The sequence below is a fragment of the Sinohyriopsis cumingii genome, chromosome 3, assembly GCF_028554795.1.
Source record: "Sinohyriopsis cumingii isolate HCF-2022 chromosome 3, ASM2855479v2, whole genome shotgun sequence".
NCBI lineage: Eukaryota > Metazoa > Mollusca > Bivalvia > Unionida > Unionidae > Sinohyriopsis > Sinohyriopsis cumingii.
In genome coordinates, this window is record NC_142963.1 from 7,405,315 (window position 1) to 7,424,388 (window position 19,074).

The window sequence follows — 19,074 nt, forward strand, 5'->3', positions numbered from 1 at the left end:
TTTTATTTTTTGTTGTAACTGTAGCTAAATCAATAGTTGGAGTTTTAACTTTACAGCGTAAACAATATAAATTCATGTTATAATATATATGGATATAATTGATTTCTCAGCAACTCGGCAGCGAGAGCCAGTTAAGCATCATCCTGCGCTACCGAACTCCATCAGAATGATTATCATAGGACCATCTGGATCGGGTAAGACGCAATTATTACTTAATCTGATAATGAGATGGTTGAAATGGGATAAGTTGTATTTAGTTGCACCATCCGTTGATGATCAACGATGTTATGATGTACTTAAAGATTTCAATGAAAACGCGCGATTACTGGATGAGGATAATGATGTTATAGAGTTTATAACCGATATTGATGAAGCACCATCCGTAGATTCCATAGACGGATTTATTAATAATTTAGTTGTATACGACAATGTGATGCTAGATAAACAATCAAATCCAGCCAGAATATTTTCCCGAGGGAGACATAAAAATACAGACGTGATCTATGTTACTCAACGATATACACAAATTCCGAAGGTGATCAGAGACAACTGCAACATTTTAGTTGTGTTTAATGGCGTAGACACACACACGTTGCGAAATATTCATCAAACTTGGTGTGGTGGTGACATGGATATAATTAAATTCAAAAATTTCTTCTCACGAGCGCAAGCTACTCCACATGGATTTATAACAATAAATTTACATGATCCAAGAACAAGATATCGTGTGGGTATTGATAAAATATTTGGGTAACAGGGGTGATGATAAAATTAAATTGAATTAAACAGATATCATTAATATAATGAACAACTGTGCGTGGCTGCGTCAAGGAACAACAGATAAATGCAACAAAAGGTGCCATGGAGAATATTGCAAGAAACATAATTATCTTATAAAGAAAAATCCTCATGCTGGTCCACGAAGATGTGTTGGATGTAACAACGGCGTTAGAGGATTATATCAGATTTGTAAAAATTGCGGTGGAGATCGATACAGAAGTTTGATGATATATTATAAACACAGAAAGAACATAAATCCCAAAATAGAAAAACCACCATCAGAACTTGAATATTACTTGAAACATAGAACAAATTCCGAAGATTCAGATGAAGATGAAACAGATGAAGATTCCCATGATTCAGACGATGATTCCCAATATTGATAGCAGCAGAGAGGGGCGTCTACGGTTCTGTTTGGGACAAACAATAATCGTAGACGTGGTAATTGACCTCTATGAGTGGTCACTATTTTTTTTTGGTAAAACACAAGGGTGACCATTCCCCTAAGTGGTCTGTTCACCCTCTCTGCTGCTACACCTATCAGTTTTCCAGAAAGGAAATTTGTGAGCAAAAATATTTACTTGAACACATGGATATTTTTGCTGCGACTACTGGGCATGCCCCAAATTAGAAGACAAAATAAATGGGAATTTATGACAACACACGGATAATACCATTCAAATGTTGCATTATAATAGTGTTACATGTGTTTGCAGGTGTTTTTTTAGGCTGCCAAACATAGCTGTCTGGTATAATTATCTTATGAGATTCTCATAGTATCAATTAGAGCTCACTCCTTTAGAACCTCAGTAAAATGGAACATAATCTACAAAAACACATACTTTAGACTAGTGTTCTTTTGGTCATTTATAACACCATGTTGAAAATTATATTTGCCAATAAACAAAAATACCTTTCCCTAACCAAAGATGAAAATGTCCCAAGTATGGATTTGTTAAGCACAAAACCACAAAGTATAGTGCAAAGTGAATGTCTATGTGTGGGCAGTCTAAGTACAGTCATATGAATTTTGTTGTAGTACATGTATATATTCTCTTTGCTGGGTCAATTGTAATGAAACACAAGTGTATCACAACAATGCAGTTATAGCAACAAGTTTATTAAATATCTGCAATATCCACCTTGGAGATTAATGCAATGTACATAATAATAAGCAATTATAAACAAGCATAGGAAACAATGTAAATTCATCATTATTTAGAAACATTACATAATACCAACATTGTACAATGATTACATGGCACATCATTAATTAAAAATGAACAAAGATTTTGTTATTTTTTAAATGTTCTATTATTTATCAAATCATAATATTTCTTGATAGTCACAGAGGATGAGCACAAATAGTTACTCAAGCAAATATTAGGATCATGTAAATCACATAAAATAAGCAATCCTGTACCATTTGACACATGTATACTTGGACATAAAAAATATGACTGTTTCAGGAATTTACACATTTTATGAAAGTCAGCATGCCCCAGACTAGTGACTCAAAAACTGAACTTGCCATCTGGAAATCTAAGATTGCCCCAGACATAATATCCCAACATGAGTAAAATAAAAGATAAAATAAAATATGGGGTATTTTAAGGAAACTGTGTTGTATTTATGTAAGTTTTCTTTTCAACTATTTCTGTTGGGATCTTAGAACCATATGCTGATAATTACAGTTATCAGAAAATACATATGTAAATAATACTGGTAGGCAGATGAGAAAGGCTCAGAATGCTGATATGGTTACAAGATAAATCAGACATGTACATAGATAACTGGATTGGTAGAAAAGGGTTTGGACATAGCTACAAAAAAAAAACTGAGAGGGAGAGAGAGACGTTTAGGTAAAACACCTTGAACTAAAAACTGAACCAGTACAAATATTCTAGCCCAGGATACTCATTAATACTCCACTATGTTTGGAACTTTATTGCATGTCTTGTAGCATCCTACTGGTTATTTTTCTTTAGAATAGGTTCATTAGAGCTTCAAACTTCATCAAGTTTTGCCTAGGTAAGATAGTGGATTCCTCATCAACTACACGAACAAAAATTTAAAGCAAGACTGTTTGTAATTTTTATATACTCGCAACTGAAAGATCTGGGAATACTTTGAATATTCTCTAATTATTATCATCTAGTCACGTTGAAATCAGCAACATGCATCAATGTATTTGACAAGCTGACTCATGAGATTGAGACACCTTTTTTATCCATATAATTGTTTGCCAAGCAGTAAGTACCAATTATTGACATAAGAACACTTTTTTTTCTTCCATTTAATTGTTTATCAAGCAGTAAGTACTATAAGTGATTCAGTAGTTAAAGCTCATAACAGTTTTGCTTGCTTTTTCTATAGTAAACAAAAATATTGAATTTCTTCACTGGATACTGTTTCTTGGTATCTGGCAAATAAACAATATCACATGTAAATTAAAATGCAATCATTATTAAGAAATACTTGACATGAAACCAATGACAAATCTGTAACAAACATCATGATTTGTACAACAGCTGTTCTTGTCCGTTTTATATTGCTTGTTTCTCTTTATCTTAAGGATGGAATGGTCAGTTTGCTACCATGGTTACCATGGCTATGCTGTTCATATTCTTAGCAGCAGCATTTAGAAATGGCAGATTATTACCAAAATTTGTTTCCAATGGACATTGGTGAAATGATATGTACCACATATTGATATGTATCAAATTACACAGCTTATGATAGAAGGATTGTCAATGGTAGGGTGGTGCAGTCTCAGATTTGTCAACATACTGTAATTACTACCTTATGATAGAAGGATTGTCAATGGTAGGGTGGTGCTGTCTCAGATTTGTCAACATACTGTAATTACTACCTTATGATAGAAGGATTGTCAATGGTAGGATGGTGCTGTCTCAGATTTGTCAACATACTGTAATTACTACCTTATGATAGAAGGATTGTCAATGGTAGGATGGTGCTGTCTCAGATTTGACAACATACTGTAATTACTACCTTATAGGTCAAACTGCAAAGAACAATGATACTAATCTACCCTAACATATTGTGCCTATAAATCAGGGTCTATGTTGTTTGTTCTAATGATCACTCTTAACAAATTGCACAGACCTAGATCTGCTGGCGCATTATGCAATGGTAGATCTGGATCTGTGCAGTTTGCAGTTGGATTTGTCTCAGAAGCAAGTATATGTGGTATTGGTACTATGCAGACTGACCTCCCCTTATCATCTGTTCATATACCATTATATTTCCAGTATGCAGACTGACCTCCCCTTATCATCTGTTTATATACCATTCTCATCCTTGACAAGATACAAAATATTTCCCTGCTATAGTGTTTGGGACCACCTGATGACATCAGGTTAAAAATTTATTAATTGATGAATGAAATGGCCATGTTTTGTGCATTTTTTATATCCCTGATACATTTCATTGGTAAAATTGGTTTTTGGGTAAAACAAATGGAAGGGTATGCAAATACTATATTTGTCAGTGATTCTAATTCAACCATTTTGGTCACTTCAGTCTGCTTCATTTGATGAATGCAGGACTTGTCTTGATCATCATGCCATTTTCTTTGCATTGATGAATGCAGGACTTGTCTTGATCACCATGCCATTTGCTTTGCATTGATGAAAGCAGGACTTGTCTTGATCACCATACCATTTGCTTTGCATTGATGAGTGCAGGACTTGTCTTGATCACTATACCATCTGCTTTGCATTGATGAGTGCAGGACTTGTCTTGATCACCATGCCATTTGCTTTGCATTGATGAATGCAGGACTTGTCTTGATCACCATGCCATCTGCTTTGCATTGATGAGTGCAGGACTTGTCTTGATCACCATGCCATTTGCTTTGCATTGCATAAATGCATTAAAACTTTCTTATTACCAATTTCATGACTTCGCTTGGATTTTGGAAGGCATTAAGATGAAATCTTAAAACCAGAAGCAACAGTGCAATTTCCTCTCACATGGAAAATTTCATTATAACAGGGATGGGTGCAGAAGCTGAGAATTAACAAACAAATCTCTTGCATTGTATTTCCTGCAGATGCAAAACAACTGCCATGGCAACAGACACTAATTTCTGTTTGTGAAAAATAAACACTATTAACAAACCCACTCCCCTTCTAATTTCTCTCTGTGAAAACTAAACACTACTGACAAACCCACTCCCCTTCTAATTTCTGTCTGTGAAAAATAAACACTATTAACAAACCCACTCCCCTTCTGCAAATTAACATCAGGTGACTAACTCAAAATCTGCCACATTGCTGGTTCCATGTTAATTTTTATCCTATTCAGTCTCTGATAAGATGTACCAATATAAGGAGACAGTCCAAACTTGTATGATTTAAGTACTTTACTGTATCTGCATCTTCTTGGATTGAGTTTGGATGCCAGCACTTCTGGTGTGTCATGCAGTGAGTAAGCTACATCCAGTTCTGATTGGTATTTATTGTTTGTCCTGGACTGGAATAAATAATAACTACCAATCAAAATTTAATGTGGCACACTTCAAAAATTGACAAACCGGAAGTCTAAACCTCTATATTTGATCCAAGTATACAATATACAAAGCAACAGAAACACTTTGTGTAAAAATTGCTACTAAATGATCAGTGCACAACTTAAATTGGACAGGGGAGCAAGTTTGGAATGTCTGCCTTATGTCAGTATATGTTATCAGACTTGGTGGCTGTACATGCTGATGGTAAAAAATTTTTAGCATGGCATTGGTGAGGGACGTTAATGTGGAACCATGTGAGTTAGTCACCTTCTGTTGATTTGTAGAATCTTTGATTGGTTGTTTTCAATAGTTGCTCTTTTTTTACTGACAGAAATGAGCGTCTGTGATCACAATGACTCTTTGTGTGATAAATTCTCAAATTAAAGAATAGAAATGTGAACATGTTATAAATTATTTATGACTGCTGAATATTAAAGTGACTTGCAGAGGATAGGTATAATTTTGCATTGAATCTTTACCTTGTGTATCATTATATGGCACAATTATTGACACAATGATGAATCATTTCACTACTAGAAAAGAATGAATAAGCATACATATTATGCATATCCAAATGAAATGCTTTACAAGGGAAATAATCAACAAACTGTGGCAACTTAACCTGCAAGAGTTATATGACCTTACACTTTGCAGAAATTGTTCACAAACTCAGCCATCTATGTTGAAAAGTTTCTACGCAACTGAAAGGTATGAAGGACAAATGCAAATAATTGAAGATAAGTAAGCTACACTATCATAATGGAAATACTGAAACATACATTTTTCTCCTTCACTAAAAAAACCCCATAATCTCATTTTGTCATAGACCAAGAGGAGACAAATATGATGGCTTTGAAAAGTTGATTTTATCACTATATACAATGTTTATTTTCATTATTTATCAGCTATCAGCGTCTTGAAAACTCTAAACAAAGTTATGCTCTTTAAAATACAAAAACTAGAAATGTGTTCACTGAACATGAATGCCCCTCCACAGTGCCTGAAACTGACCTCAACACAAAACCTAATGTGCAATGAATACACAAGGTAAACAAATATAGGCCCTATCAATACTTCAGCATAAAAAAAATAACTTGCCATACAAAATACTGCAGCAATCATGACTCACAAACCCAATACAAATGTACATTACAAATCAATATTTTACTAAGAACACTTGATACTGCAGTCATGCTGGAATAATGAGGCTGTTATATAACTGTCATATACTTAAAACACAGAATACTGTAAATCAAATACTTTTAACTGGATAATGGCAGATTCCCCCTGAATAACTAGGTACTACAGATATAACATTAACTCTGCAATTTCATGACCTGTGATATATCAATTACAGACTCAATAGTAACTGCCCTTTTTCAAACTGCAATGCAACAATGAATTTGATACAAAGTGGGTGTGGGTAACTTCAGGAAGCAGATTTAACACGTGGAATGACACTGTAGCTCTTGTTACCATTATCATTTCCCTCTGGGCTCAAGAATCAACAGGGAAGTAGTTCACCCCCTGCATTGACTATCTATTAAGTTTCATGAAAACTGCATCCACGAGACTTCAATGGATACCAAAACCAGCATGTAATTGATGATTACATAGCTCGCCTATACTTTTAGTAGTCCCCAGCAGCCATTGCAAACATTATCATGCAGAGAATAAACATCTGATGAATGAACTTTTTAAAATAAAAATTTCAGGAAGTCACTGAAGAATGAAGTAAAGGTCACAGAAACCTCTTTCTTCAAAAAGAATGTACAACTTGTCAAGATGAATCCATACGCCAAGTTTTATTATTTTAGGTATATAGCATGCCAAAAACTCAAATGGCCATGAGCGTGATGCAAAAACCAAAGCCATTGAAATAAGGGTCAAAATGAGACTTCTGTTGCAAGGGTTTGGTAGTAACAGTATCACCAATATGAACATGGGAAATGAACATCAAACAGCAAATTTATCCAGGTCAGTGAAGTATGGACCATAATGACCTACTGAAATGAGGAAGTAGTGCTGATTAAGATGCATCCCCAAATTTCATGATTCTTCATAAGACACCATGTACAAAGAATGCTAAAAACTTAATCTAAGCAAGCAAAATGTTAAATATAGGTCACCATGACCTTTTTTGTTATAGATGTATTCCTAAGAGACACGTACATATCTAGTTTAATGACTGAAGCATAAACAGTCAAATTATCAAACTGAACCAAAGTCAACAAAATGTGAAATATTGGCCACAGTTGCCTACTTTTAAATGAGGATACATCTACTTGCCAAGTTTCATGATTTCATGTACAACAGCAGTATGCTGTAGATAAAAACCAATCTAGTTATGTACTAAATGCAAGAATGGAACATAAGCCAGTAAAATGTGACATACAGATCGCAATGACCATCTGCTTAACAGTGTGGTAATAAAAGATATGTACACAATTTCCTAGTTTGATGATTCTGGCATGAACAGTGTTTTAAACAGGACCCAAGTCAATGAAACCTGAAATATGAGTTAAAATGACCTACTTCTGTAATGAGTCCTACACTCTTCAAGGTACATCCCCTCAACAAGTTTCGTTTTGTCAAATGGATGTGGTACTTATCAATGTGCATCCCATCATCAAATTTCAGGATTCCAGGTACAACAATGCATAGTGTGCAAAAAAACCTGAGCTAAATACAAAAACCTGACCAAGACTGTACAAACACTTGACCAAGATTGTACAAACACTTGACCAAGATTGTACGTCTAATTTACATATATGTACTAAGATATTCCTGTCCTCTGGGGTTGCTAGAAAACTAACTCCAAGCTGTTGCCTAGTCAACAAAGAATGGTTGTCATACAGTGAGGTTTATTTATGCATATGCTGATGCAGGGAGTAGTACAACAGAGGTGAAATAAAAAGTACAGTGTACACTGGGATTACTGTACAGTAAAAATCAAAATAATATCAAAAGCAAGAAAAAGCTCAGAAAAAGTAATAAGGATTCATATGAAACAGAGGTTTGACAGAATATACATAATATTTTAATACTGTTCAAGACCAAATCTTGGTGTATACTTTAAAAATAAAAATGGAAATCAGCAAAACAAACACATCAACTAGTAATTGTAAACACTTTTAAATTAATAAATAACAAATATTCTCAAAACAAAAACCAAACTCAACAGTACTTATATTTTGTATCTGGCTATCATTGTGTGCATCATGTTCCCACTCTATGATACTGGGTTCAGTCTTTGGACCCAACACATGCTAGGCTGAGTACTTCCTTATTCTTGTTCTTGTGTTTTACATCTCTCGTTTTCAACATAAAAGACCTTCCCTAGATGCTACCTGTTGTCAAAAGTGATTTATACAATTTGTCAGACTATTTTTATTCCATGTTACAATTTACTTTATCCAAATAAACACAGAAAAAAGAAATCACATGCTAAATGACTGCAAATGAATTAAAAAAAAAGAAGTAACATTTATTAAGTCAACTTAGTGTGCAAAATCTGAATTTTTACTGTGAACAAATGAAATTCTACTTTGAAATAGAAGTATTTAATGCATATGGGTAATCTCAGAACAAAAGTACTGCAAACTCCACATAAGACACCTTTTCCCACTAATGACCTTGACATTGACAAATGTATGATTAGGCGTGGACCTAAGAAATGTACTTTTTTCAAAAGGGTTGCTAAAAGATTTTTCTGTTTTTAGTAATGGCAGCCATAATACCATAGCATCACAAAAGAATGTACAGCATTAGAATTTACAAAACAGATCCCTTTTTGATAATTCCACCTTACATGTATCTACAGAGTAAGAAACTTTCATGCTGACCTAACAGCATCTTCACTAGCCAAGGTTAACCCTATCTACACCTTGATGGATCAAGCAGATATTTTAGTGCTTTGTCCTAGCAATATCTATTGGATTTAGTATGTAATACAAACTAACCAATAGCATGTAACAGCGGTGCAATGTACATCGGCTGAAAATGGTGGAGGCAACTGACTTCAAAATCATACTTTGTAAGTTTAACATTGAAATTATGATTATGTATCAGAGGGAAGCCATTACTGGTGTATTTGAGTGAAAGGTTATTTGCACAAACACAGACTGGCAGTAGAAAATTGCTTATTGTATTTACACAAAACATGGGCTGGCAGTAGAATTTTTTTGTTTGATTAGTCCATTCAAGTTGTGCGCTCCCTTGCCTCAATCATGTTGGAAGTGTTTAAATTTGAACAACTTAAGTCTGATTGGCTTGCTGCCATATCCAGTGAAATTCACAGATCTAATGCACAGAACTATATGCTTGATCCACCAAGGTGTACATAGGGCTAACATACTGGAACCTTGGCTAGTGAAGGTGACCTAACAGAGGATATGGATGAATGTATGGACATACAGACATGCACACTGACACCAAAATGATTGCTGTGTCTAGTTTCCATCATGCTTGACCATACGCTGCACAAATGGTCCTACAATTAGCACCCATCTTAAAAACTTTCCAAATATTATGTAATGGAATTGCCCAAACTTGTATCACTTTTACAAATTGAATAAAAAATAATATCAGGAAGCAATGTGACCTAACTGAAGACTCCAGTGATCTATGAAATATACTCTTATTAATCATTATCAAATTAATTACTGTAAAATCCAAGATTCTCTTGAACACTTTCAGTGTAAAATTAATGTATCAGATTAATTATTGTCAAATCCAAGACTCTCTTGAACACTTTCAGTATAAAATTAATGTATCAAATTAATTACTGTAAAATCCAAGATTCTCTTGAACACTTTCAGTATAAAATTAATGTATCAAATTAATTACTGTAAAATCCAAGATTCTCTTGAACACTTTCAGTATAAAATTAATGTATCAAATTAATTACTGTAAAATCCAAGATTCTCTTGAACACTTTCAGTGTAAAATTAATGTATCAGATTAATTACTGTCAAATCCAAGATTCTCTTGAACACTTTCAGTATAAAATTAATGTATCAAATTAATTACTGTAAAATCCAAGATTCTCTTGAACACTTTCAGTATAAAATTAATGTATCAAATTAATTACTGTCAAATCCAAGATTCTCTTGAATACTTTCAGTATAAAATTAATGTATCAAATTAATTACTGTAAAATCCAAGATTCTCTTGAACACTTTCAGTATCAAATTAATGTATCAAATTAATTACTGTCAAATCCAAGATTCTCTTGAACACTTTCAGTGTAAAATTAATGTATCAGATTAATTACTGTCAAATCCAAGATTCTCTTAAACACTTTAAATATAAAATTAATGTATCAAATTAATTACTGTCAAATCCAAGATTCTCTTGAACACTTTCAGTAGAAAATTCAGCAAAAATCTGTTTGGAAATATCGGGCAGAAATGGTTTCATATTGTGTGAATTGATATGCATATAGTATTCAGAGATGACAGCCTACTTCTGTCACCATGAATTAATGACTGCCTATGAAAATTCAACAAAAAAAAATCGACCTCCACTTATAAAAAAGCTGACACATTTCACGCTCATACAACTTACCACTTTGATAGTGGTTACAAAAATATAATAAATATACCCTGAAATGAAACCAATCTCAAATAACAAGTTTGGTCATTCCCATTTACTTTCTTTAAAAACAAAACTTATCCACAGAAATCCGACCACATCCCGACTCAAACCACATTCCTGTTTTTCATCAGTAGTTTTCACTAATAAGTTTAACTGTCTATCACTTATTATCATTTCTAGAGTTATGTAAAAGATTCAAACTTTGATAAATTAATCTCTTGAGAAAGTAATCAACAGGCATTTTATCTGCTTTAAATAAAAAAAACATTTCATTCTTTTTATTTTTTTTTACATAAGGTCATTTTCACACATACTAACACATGCATATGTTTTACATAATCATGAACAGGGCACAAACAAGTATGTACTTTATTAGACAATCAAGTACACCTAACTGTACAAGGAACACTCATATAAATATACCATGTATATCATAGTATTAATTGCACTTTGCAAACATGATCAAATGTGAACAGTTGAAAACATTACAATAATCAAAATATCAAGCATTTATTCTTAGTGTAAAAGGAAAGACCATTTAAATGCTAGACAATACTGAGACCACTGGTAATACCACTCTGAATAGCTTGTTACAGACATCAAAAGCACAAAATATACAAGATAACAAAGTCAATGCTACATGTAATATTTTCATATTTATAAGCAACAGTAAGAATTTTGATGAGCTGTTACCTTATGAAAACATAGGCTTGTTTAGAAATTATTGCTCTATTAGGTAAATGTACTCAGTAATTATACAGACAAAACTTGAAATGTACTCATTAATTATACAGAAAAAACTTGAAATATACTCAGTAATTATAAAGACAAAATTGGGCTGAACATCTCTGGACATCGGTAGTAATTTTGAGCTATCTGGTTGAAATTGTTCCTATTTGACATGTTGTTTTTTCTACTTTCAAATAATTTAGCTGAAGTAAATGTTGTATAGGACGGAAAGGTGTTTTTCCTTCGACTCAGTCTATCATATGTACTTGCTTGTAAGTCAAGTCCAACTGCAAACAACATAAAACTGGAGCATAAAGCACCTGCAAATCAGGCTCTATGTTGTTTGTTCTACTGATTACTCCTTACGAACTGCACAGATGCATTATGTGATGGCAGATCTGGGTCTGTGCAGTTTGCAGTTGGACTCATCTTATAAGTGAGCATATAATTTATCAAATTTGGTATGATATACATGTACTCAGAAATGTAGCTAGAAAGTCATACTATGAAGTGTTTTGCTGTGTATTTCAACCTGGTTGCTAATGAACCCACATTGTTGCCACCCTGGATGCAATTTTTGATACAGTGTATCTTGAAAAACATTCCATTCAAGTTAGATCAAAATTTGCTCCACCGTTCTAGAGAAAACAGGTTTTTCATAGACTTGCTATGGAAGCCACACCATTGCCAGGGGAGCTTAGCTGAACATTAATATTTTGATGAAACATGTTTGAAAAGTTAAATAAAACTGCTCAGGCCATTATAAAGAGTGTTTCGTGTGTTCTTTTATTTTTAACGTAGCTTGAACAATCTGAGTTATATCACTATGATGTCTGTAGTGTGGCAGTTTATAGTGATGTCTAGCACTGGGGCATCATGCTGCAGACAGGTAGCATGTTGTCCCACCCAGTCACATTATCCTGACACCGGGCCAACCAGTCCTAACACTAACCTCTTAATGCTGAGCGCCAAGTGAGGCAGCTGCCAGTACCATTTATATGTCTTGGTATGACTTGGCCATTTTTTGAACCTGCAACCTCCTGCATCCAAGGCAGACACTCTAACCACTTAGGTCAATGGAGCAGTCCCATTATAAAGAGGATTCAAAAATAGGTTTTCCATTTGCTTTCTAAGAAGAGACATACTGTTGTTAGAGGAGCAAACCCTGACAAAATTTGATAACACTTGTTTTAAGAAACATTTCTATCAAGTCTGTTCAAAACTGACCCGCGGATTTTTGAGAGGATGAATTAGTAAATGTGGTCTGATGGAAATACCTGTAGATGTTGTTAGTTGTATGTAATTTTACCAAGATGCAAGGTATGTTGCCTTTATCTTGAACCCCATACACCTTATGGGTGGTCATAACATTCTGTAAACTCCAGTAAACTAACATGGAATTTATTACCTTACAAAGCTTACATAAACATTTGTTCTGAACATTAGACTCTTCTCAGCTGCCATTGCTGGGCGTGCTGAAAATTGTGTACAAACAGTTCACTAATTGTAGCAGTTACCTCCCCTGCACTCAATGAAACCTTGTCAAATTACCAATGAATCAGTATTGATTAAATAAAGTGTACCCTCTTTTGGGGGATATAAACCACACAGTAACTCAATTCAAGATATATTAAAAGTATTTGCATTTTAACTTCTGAAGTGGACACTGTATATTGTCAGTAGTCATGTCACTTACACTCTGCCTACAAGTCATATGATCTAGTTAAGACCCTGTTTGAGTTCTTACACCCACAAGAACAGTTTTAAAATATGCCTGGTTTTATATCTTACTAAATGAGCAATCATTCCAATAATTTTGTTTCCAAGGTAATGCAAAATCTTATCGACATCTACGCTAACAACAATGCCTTTATATGCTGTTCAAGTGATACCAATTCATTAATCATATAAACAAAATCTCCTGTGAAGGTGACAAATTCAATAACTAATGAAAACAATATCAAATGCAGCTAAATCTGACAACATCATACTTGGAAAAAAAACAATTTACCTGTCTTGATCAAAGATGAATGAGATTCTAAAATGGCCATATTTGCTGGACATGACTGACAAGTTAGCTCAAGTAAATATTTGCTAACTTTGAAACTGGACATAAGATGTCCATTAATATCCATGGAACTGTTTTGTTTTATTATGTTTTTCCAGTTGTTTAAACAATCTACAGCTATAAAGCACATGACAAAAGAGGCGTGAAAGCTTATTTCCTGGACTTATCAAACGCTTCAGCCATGTAATTAAAACCAATACTGTGCAGTAGTGTGTCACTGCCATTAGAACAAATTGTGTAGCTTAGGCCCTAATTTAAAAGAAAAAAAGATACACCACTCCCTTGATAACTTGCAGACCTGTTTATAATGCAGAGTCAGGAATGGATCCCATTTTTAAAACTGAAAAAATACATCTCAATATAACGAATATCTCAACTTTTTAATAAGTCATAAATTTTGTTTCCAAACAACATTATCAGTACACTGTAAATAACAATATTAAATGAAATTTTGATCAATGAAAATGTCAGTAACACCTACTAGTGACAAGACTTTAATAAATAAAAACCAATCCAATAAATTTTGTCAAGTGAAATTCAAATTTTAGTTCTATCTTTTAATCTGATTTCAGTGACATCATCATAAATGCAATATCCCCACGTTTTCAAATGTGAAAAATGTAAATTTACCATCAATGTTACTCCCGTCAGCATTTCTGTGAGAACCTAGTTAAGTGCTGACTGCTTTGATCTATGACTTATGTAAGTATTTGCTGTACAACTTATGGAACTATTTGCTGTATTACTGCACTCAGTTAAAAGAAGAGCCATTTTGTATTACAATGTTAATTATGTCTTTTGTATCAGTCCAAAAAAATGGGTAGAATAAAAGAAAAGTTAAAATGCATGAAATCCAACCTGTATAAGAGCTAGCAGTGATGGTCATGTGTCAACTCATTTCAACTGATCAATGGAAGATTATTATAAACATTATTATGTAAGTAATATAATTCAACTACCTTAAATATATTAACAACTCATTTACAACTGTATACAAAATAAGCAAGGCAAAATGAGCACTTGGTGAATAAAACTCTGTTTCACAGATGGAACTGATTATGGAGAAACATGTGCCAGAGTTTGTAATGAACTTAAAATTCTGAACTGGCACAGAGTTTTCCTCAAGGATGGGAAGAAGGTCACTATAACTTGCAATGAAATCATGGCATCAATAGTTTACTAATAGAACAATATAAAAAAATTTAATTTTGACAAAGGAATCTTGTTTTGGCATGAATCAACAACAACAAAAAGTGACATAACACACAATGGAGTAATGTTGTTAATGATCTTTTAGAGGTTAAGTATATTGAAAATAAAGGTAATTTATTTACAAAAGTAAACACTTTTATTAGAAATAGCTCTGTATTAAACAGGTCCTGCTATATCTCCCCACCCCATTTCCCTCAGTTTTCTTAATATCCAGCAGGGATGGCATCTCTTCTGATTTTTTGTGAGGTCCCTCGATAGATCATGCTCTCACATATAGTGCAGTCTGTCTTTTTGGAGCCCATTGTGAGCAAGAAAGGGAGAGGTGTACTATCAACAATAGATAGCTTTTTTATCATCCTCTAACACATGCTTAAGAACTCATCAAACCGAATTTTACTGCCGAACTTGACCAGAATTGCATGTTAACTGAGCATATATATATTTTCAAGGCATCAAGTCTGTTTGTTCCATCTATTTTTACAAATAGTAGAGTGGAGTATTCTTTACCATACATAATTGTTTAAATAAATCATTTTGGAGAAACCTAATTGCATGTGGAAGGAAATACTCAAACTGAAGCAAAAATAAATCCAGAAATGAAAATGACACATTTTTTGGGGTACATTTAATAATTAATAAAATAAACATCTTCATTTTTGTTATAACAAAGTATGCCTCATTGGAATGGTTCCATTTAAATTTCACAAATATGTGGCTAAATTTTATTTCCGGAAAGACGCCGGGAAGAACCATTACAAATGGGATTTCCTGCTATTTATATGTTACAAATAAACCGTAAAAATTAACCCTGTTATACAAATATAAATAACAATCTTGTAGACATTATGGTTATTGATCACATACAATATTTCAAATATGTATTGTTGTTGTGATAGGTTTCTTTCACTACTGGTAGATAAACTTGCAACTTGGTATACAATCATGAATATGCGTATTAGACCAATCTCACATTTAGCATGCAAATATTCAAACAAAAACGAAACATAATTAAAAATATCACCAAATATATTGGCAGGCCTGAGAGCCATACTGCAATTCCTATCAATTCTATCAAAATTTGCTCCACCATCCTAGAGAAAAATCAAAACAGGTTTTCATACCATTGCTATGGAACCACACCACTGCCACAGGAACTTGGCTGGACATCAATACATGTATTTTGATGAAATATGTTTTAAAAAACACTCCTACAAAGTTAAGTAAAACTGGCCAAGCCAATGTAGACCTAAATCTGTTGATGTATTAAGCATTATCCACCAGCAGATCAGGGTCAGTATTGTTTATTGTACATAAGATTCCAAGCTAACATGGAAAACCCTGATCTGCTGGTATATTGTTATTGCAGCCATGGGTAAAATCGTTCAATTTCTGTGGTTTTCTAAAAATTGACACTTTTATTAGTACTTAAATTTTTTTGTTTGAGGTTCCACTGTTTCCACTATTCATTGTATCTTTAAATTTGTGGTTTGCATGAATGACAAAAACGATGACAATTTTTGTTCCCAATAAAAAACAGTGAACTCAAAGGATGATGAGTATGCAATCCCGTCTCAGTGATCTACCACTATCTCCAACATATCAGGCTCTATTCTATTAATGAAAATTAAAGACTGGGGGAAGAATTATTTATTTTTCCCCTTGATATGAAAAAGGTTGAATTTTCTAAACATGGCGGTATTTAATGAAGTAGGGCTTGAAAAAATTAACCATGATATTTGTACATTTAGTTGATTTTTCGGTGCAATGTTTTAGAACTAGTATGAATCCGGCATTCTGAAATATAATTGCTTGCAAAATGTTAAAGTAATTGCCTTTTGAAAAATTCACACAGTTAAAGGTCCAAGCAATCTAAAATCATTTAAAAGTTTTTCAGTTACTGTCTATTTTTTATGCATTATTCTCAGCTGAATATCTAACCCAGTGAAAGAGTCATTACATATAAATGTAAGACTGTCACCAACTGTCCACAAAATCTGAAGTTACAACTAATAAAATTTACACAGGATGAAGATCGTACTGTCTTATTAATAAATACAAAAAGACAAGTGTACATTGGAGAGAACATTTTTTTGAATGACACAATTATTAAAATCACATCATCAGAAAGCCTGCACGTCTAATTTTACAGCAAGTTCTAAATTGATAATTATTATTTCCTAAATTCTTGTCTACTTTTATTGACCTAATCACTTTCATTGACTGGACTGTGTGGTTGTTAATACTGCAAAGCACCATTTGTCATTCGTTCCAAGACTGATGTTGCAACCATGTAATTTTATGTCCAATGTCTCCCCGAGAAACAATAAATGTAAGCAATAAGTGACATCATAAGGAAATAATCATGTCACATCAAACTGCATTGTACATCACTATTTTACTGCCTCCCCAAGTAACAATACATGTAAGTAATAAGTGACAGGAAATCATGATGTCACTTCAAGCTGCATTGTACATCAATGATTTTACAAAAGCAGATATTCTGAAGTAGCAAAATTTGCAAATTCTTAACTAAAAAGATCTCTGTAACTAAAAATTACAGTTATAAAGTTTAGTGTGACTTTTATATATTATGGTGTATACACCTTTAAAGCATACCAAACATTTGGGACAAAACAGCAAAAATAGTGACAGTAATGTAAATGTTTTCAATGACCAACTGTACATTGTTCTCATTTCTAATACCCAATCACAGTAAAATACTGATCAACAGAAGGCAAATTAATTAAACCTTTTTGTAGTTTATATGGTTGTTTCTTTGTGTTATGTGTTGTGGATGTGTCTGTATGCATGTTGTGGGATTTGCACAGAAATTGTTGTAATTGTGGTTAAATATGGTTGACATGGTGGGTCATACTTCAGAGCCTTTGGGGAGTACAACATCAGGCACATGACTGGCTGAGATCCCAGGTGTAAGAATTGGAATGATAATGTCGTCCATGTTGGGCATCACTAACACATGCTGAAACAAAACAAAAGTAGACAAATAATCAACAGTCAGAGTTGATTAGGTAGGATTCATGCCTTTCTGAATTAAGTAGAATTCATGCCTTTCTGAATTAAGTAGAATTCATGCCTTTTAGAATTAAGCTTTGTTCTCAGAGCCTTTCTAAGGTGTTGCTAGCTTGGTCAGGTGATAAGACCAGTTTTATTCACCTAGGTGAAAGAGAAATATTGTGGATTTATGATCTTTACTTCTTCATTTGTTTGGTTGTCTCAGGCTGTCATGACATTTTGATGACATCAGAATAAGCTTTTACAGACTTTCATGGTATCATTAAAATATTAAATTTTAATTATTTTTTCTATCTTCTTTCAAAAACAACTGGATAAAAAAAACAATCAATAAAGGGATTAGCACCATGACAAAGAAACCCAATGGCAGTTCTAACCCCAACCATGATATCCCATGATACAACTCTTTTGCAAATATAGCTGCCAGCTTGCAACCATGTTCTCTTTTCAGTGCTTGCTCCTGCCAAACTGAACAGTTCCAAGATATTTCTCATTTCCCACACACTCTAATATTCCATCAAACACAATGTATCTAGTGTTATTGCTTGCAAGTACATGTATCTCTAAAGTTCCACCAATACACAATGTATCAGGTGTTATTGTAAGTATCTCTAATGTTCCACCAATACACAATGTATCAGGTGTTATTGCATCTCTAATGTTCCACCAAAACACAATGTATCAGGTGTTATTGTAAGTATCTCTAATGTTCCACCAATACACAATGTATCTGGTGTTATTGTAAGTATCTCTAATGTTCCACCAATACACAATGTATCAGGTGTTATTGCATCTCTAATGTTCCACCAAAACACAATGTATCTGGTGTTATTGTAAGTATCTCTAATGTTCCACCAATACACAATGTATCAGGTGTTATTGCATCTCTAATGTTCCACCAAAACACAATGTATCTGGTGTTATTGTAAGTATCTCTAATGTTCCACCAATACACAATGTATCAGGTGTTATTGTAAGTATCTCTAATGTTCCACCAAAACACAATGTATCAGGTGTTATTGCATCTCTAATGTTCCACCAAAACACAATGTATCTGGTGTTATTGTAAGTATCTCTAATGTTCCACCAATACACAATGTATCAGGTGTTATTGCATCTC

At 33.5% G+C, this 19,074-nt stretch overlaps 1 protein-coding gene across 1 annotated transcript in view; it reads right to left on the reverse strand.

Annotated features, from left to right (window-relative positions):
* Positions 1-1,881: 1,881 nt before the first annotated feature.
* LOC149802429 (testis-expressed protein 2-like) overlaps positions 1,882-19,074 on the reverse strand; it is a 113,870-nt gene continuing 96,677 nt past the window's right edge. Inside the window, exon 8 of the mRNA XM_089951643.1 lies at positions 1,882-17,901. Coding sequence (XP_089807769.1) covers positions 17,791-17,901 — 111 coding nt within the window. The 3' untranslated portion in view covers positions 1,882-17,790. The remainder of the gene's footprint in view (positions 17,902-19,074) is intronic.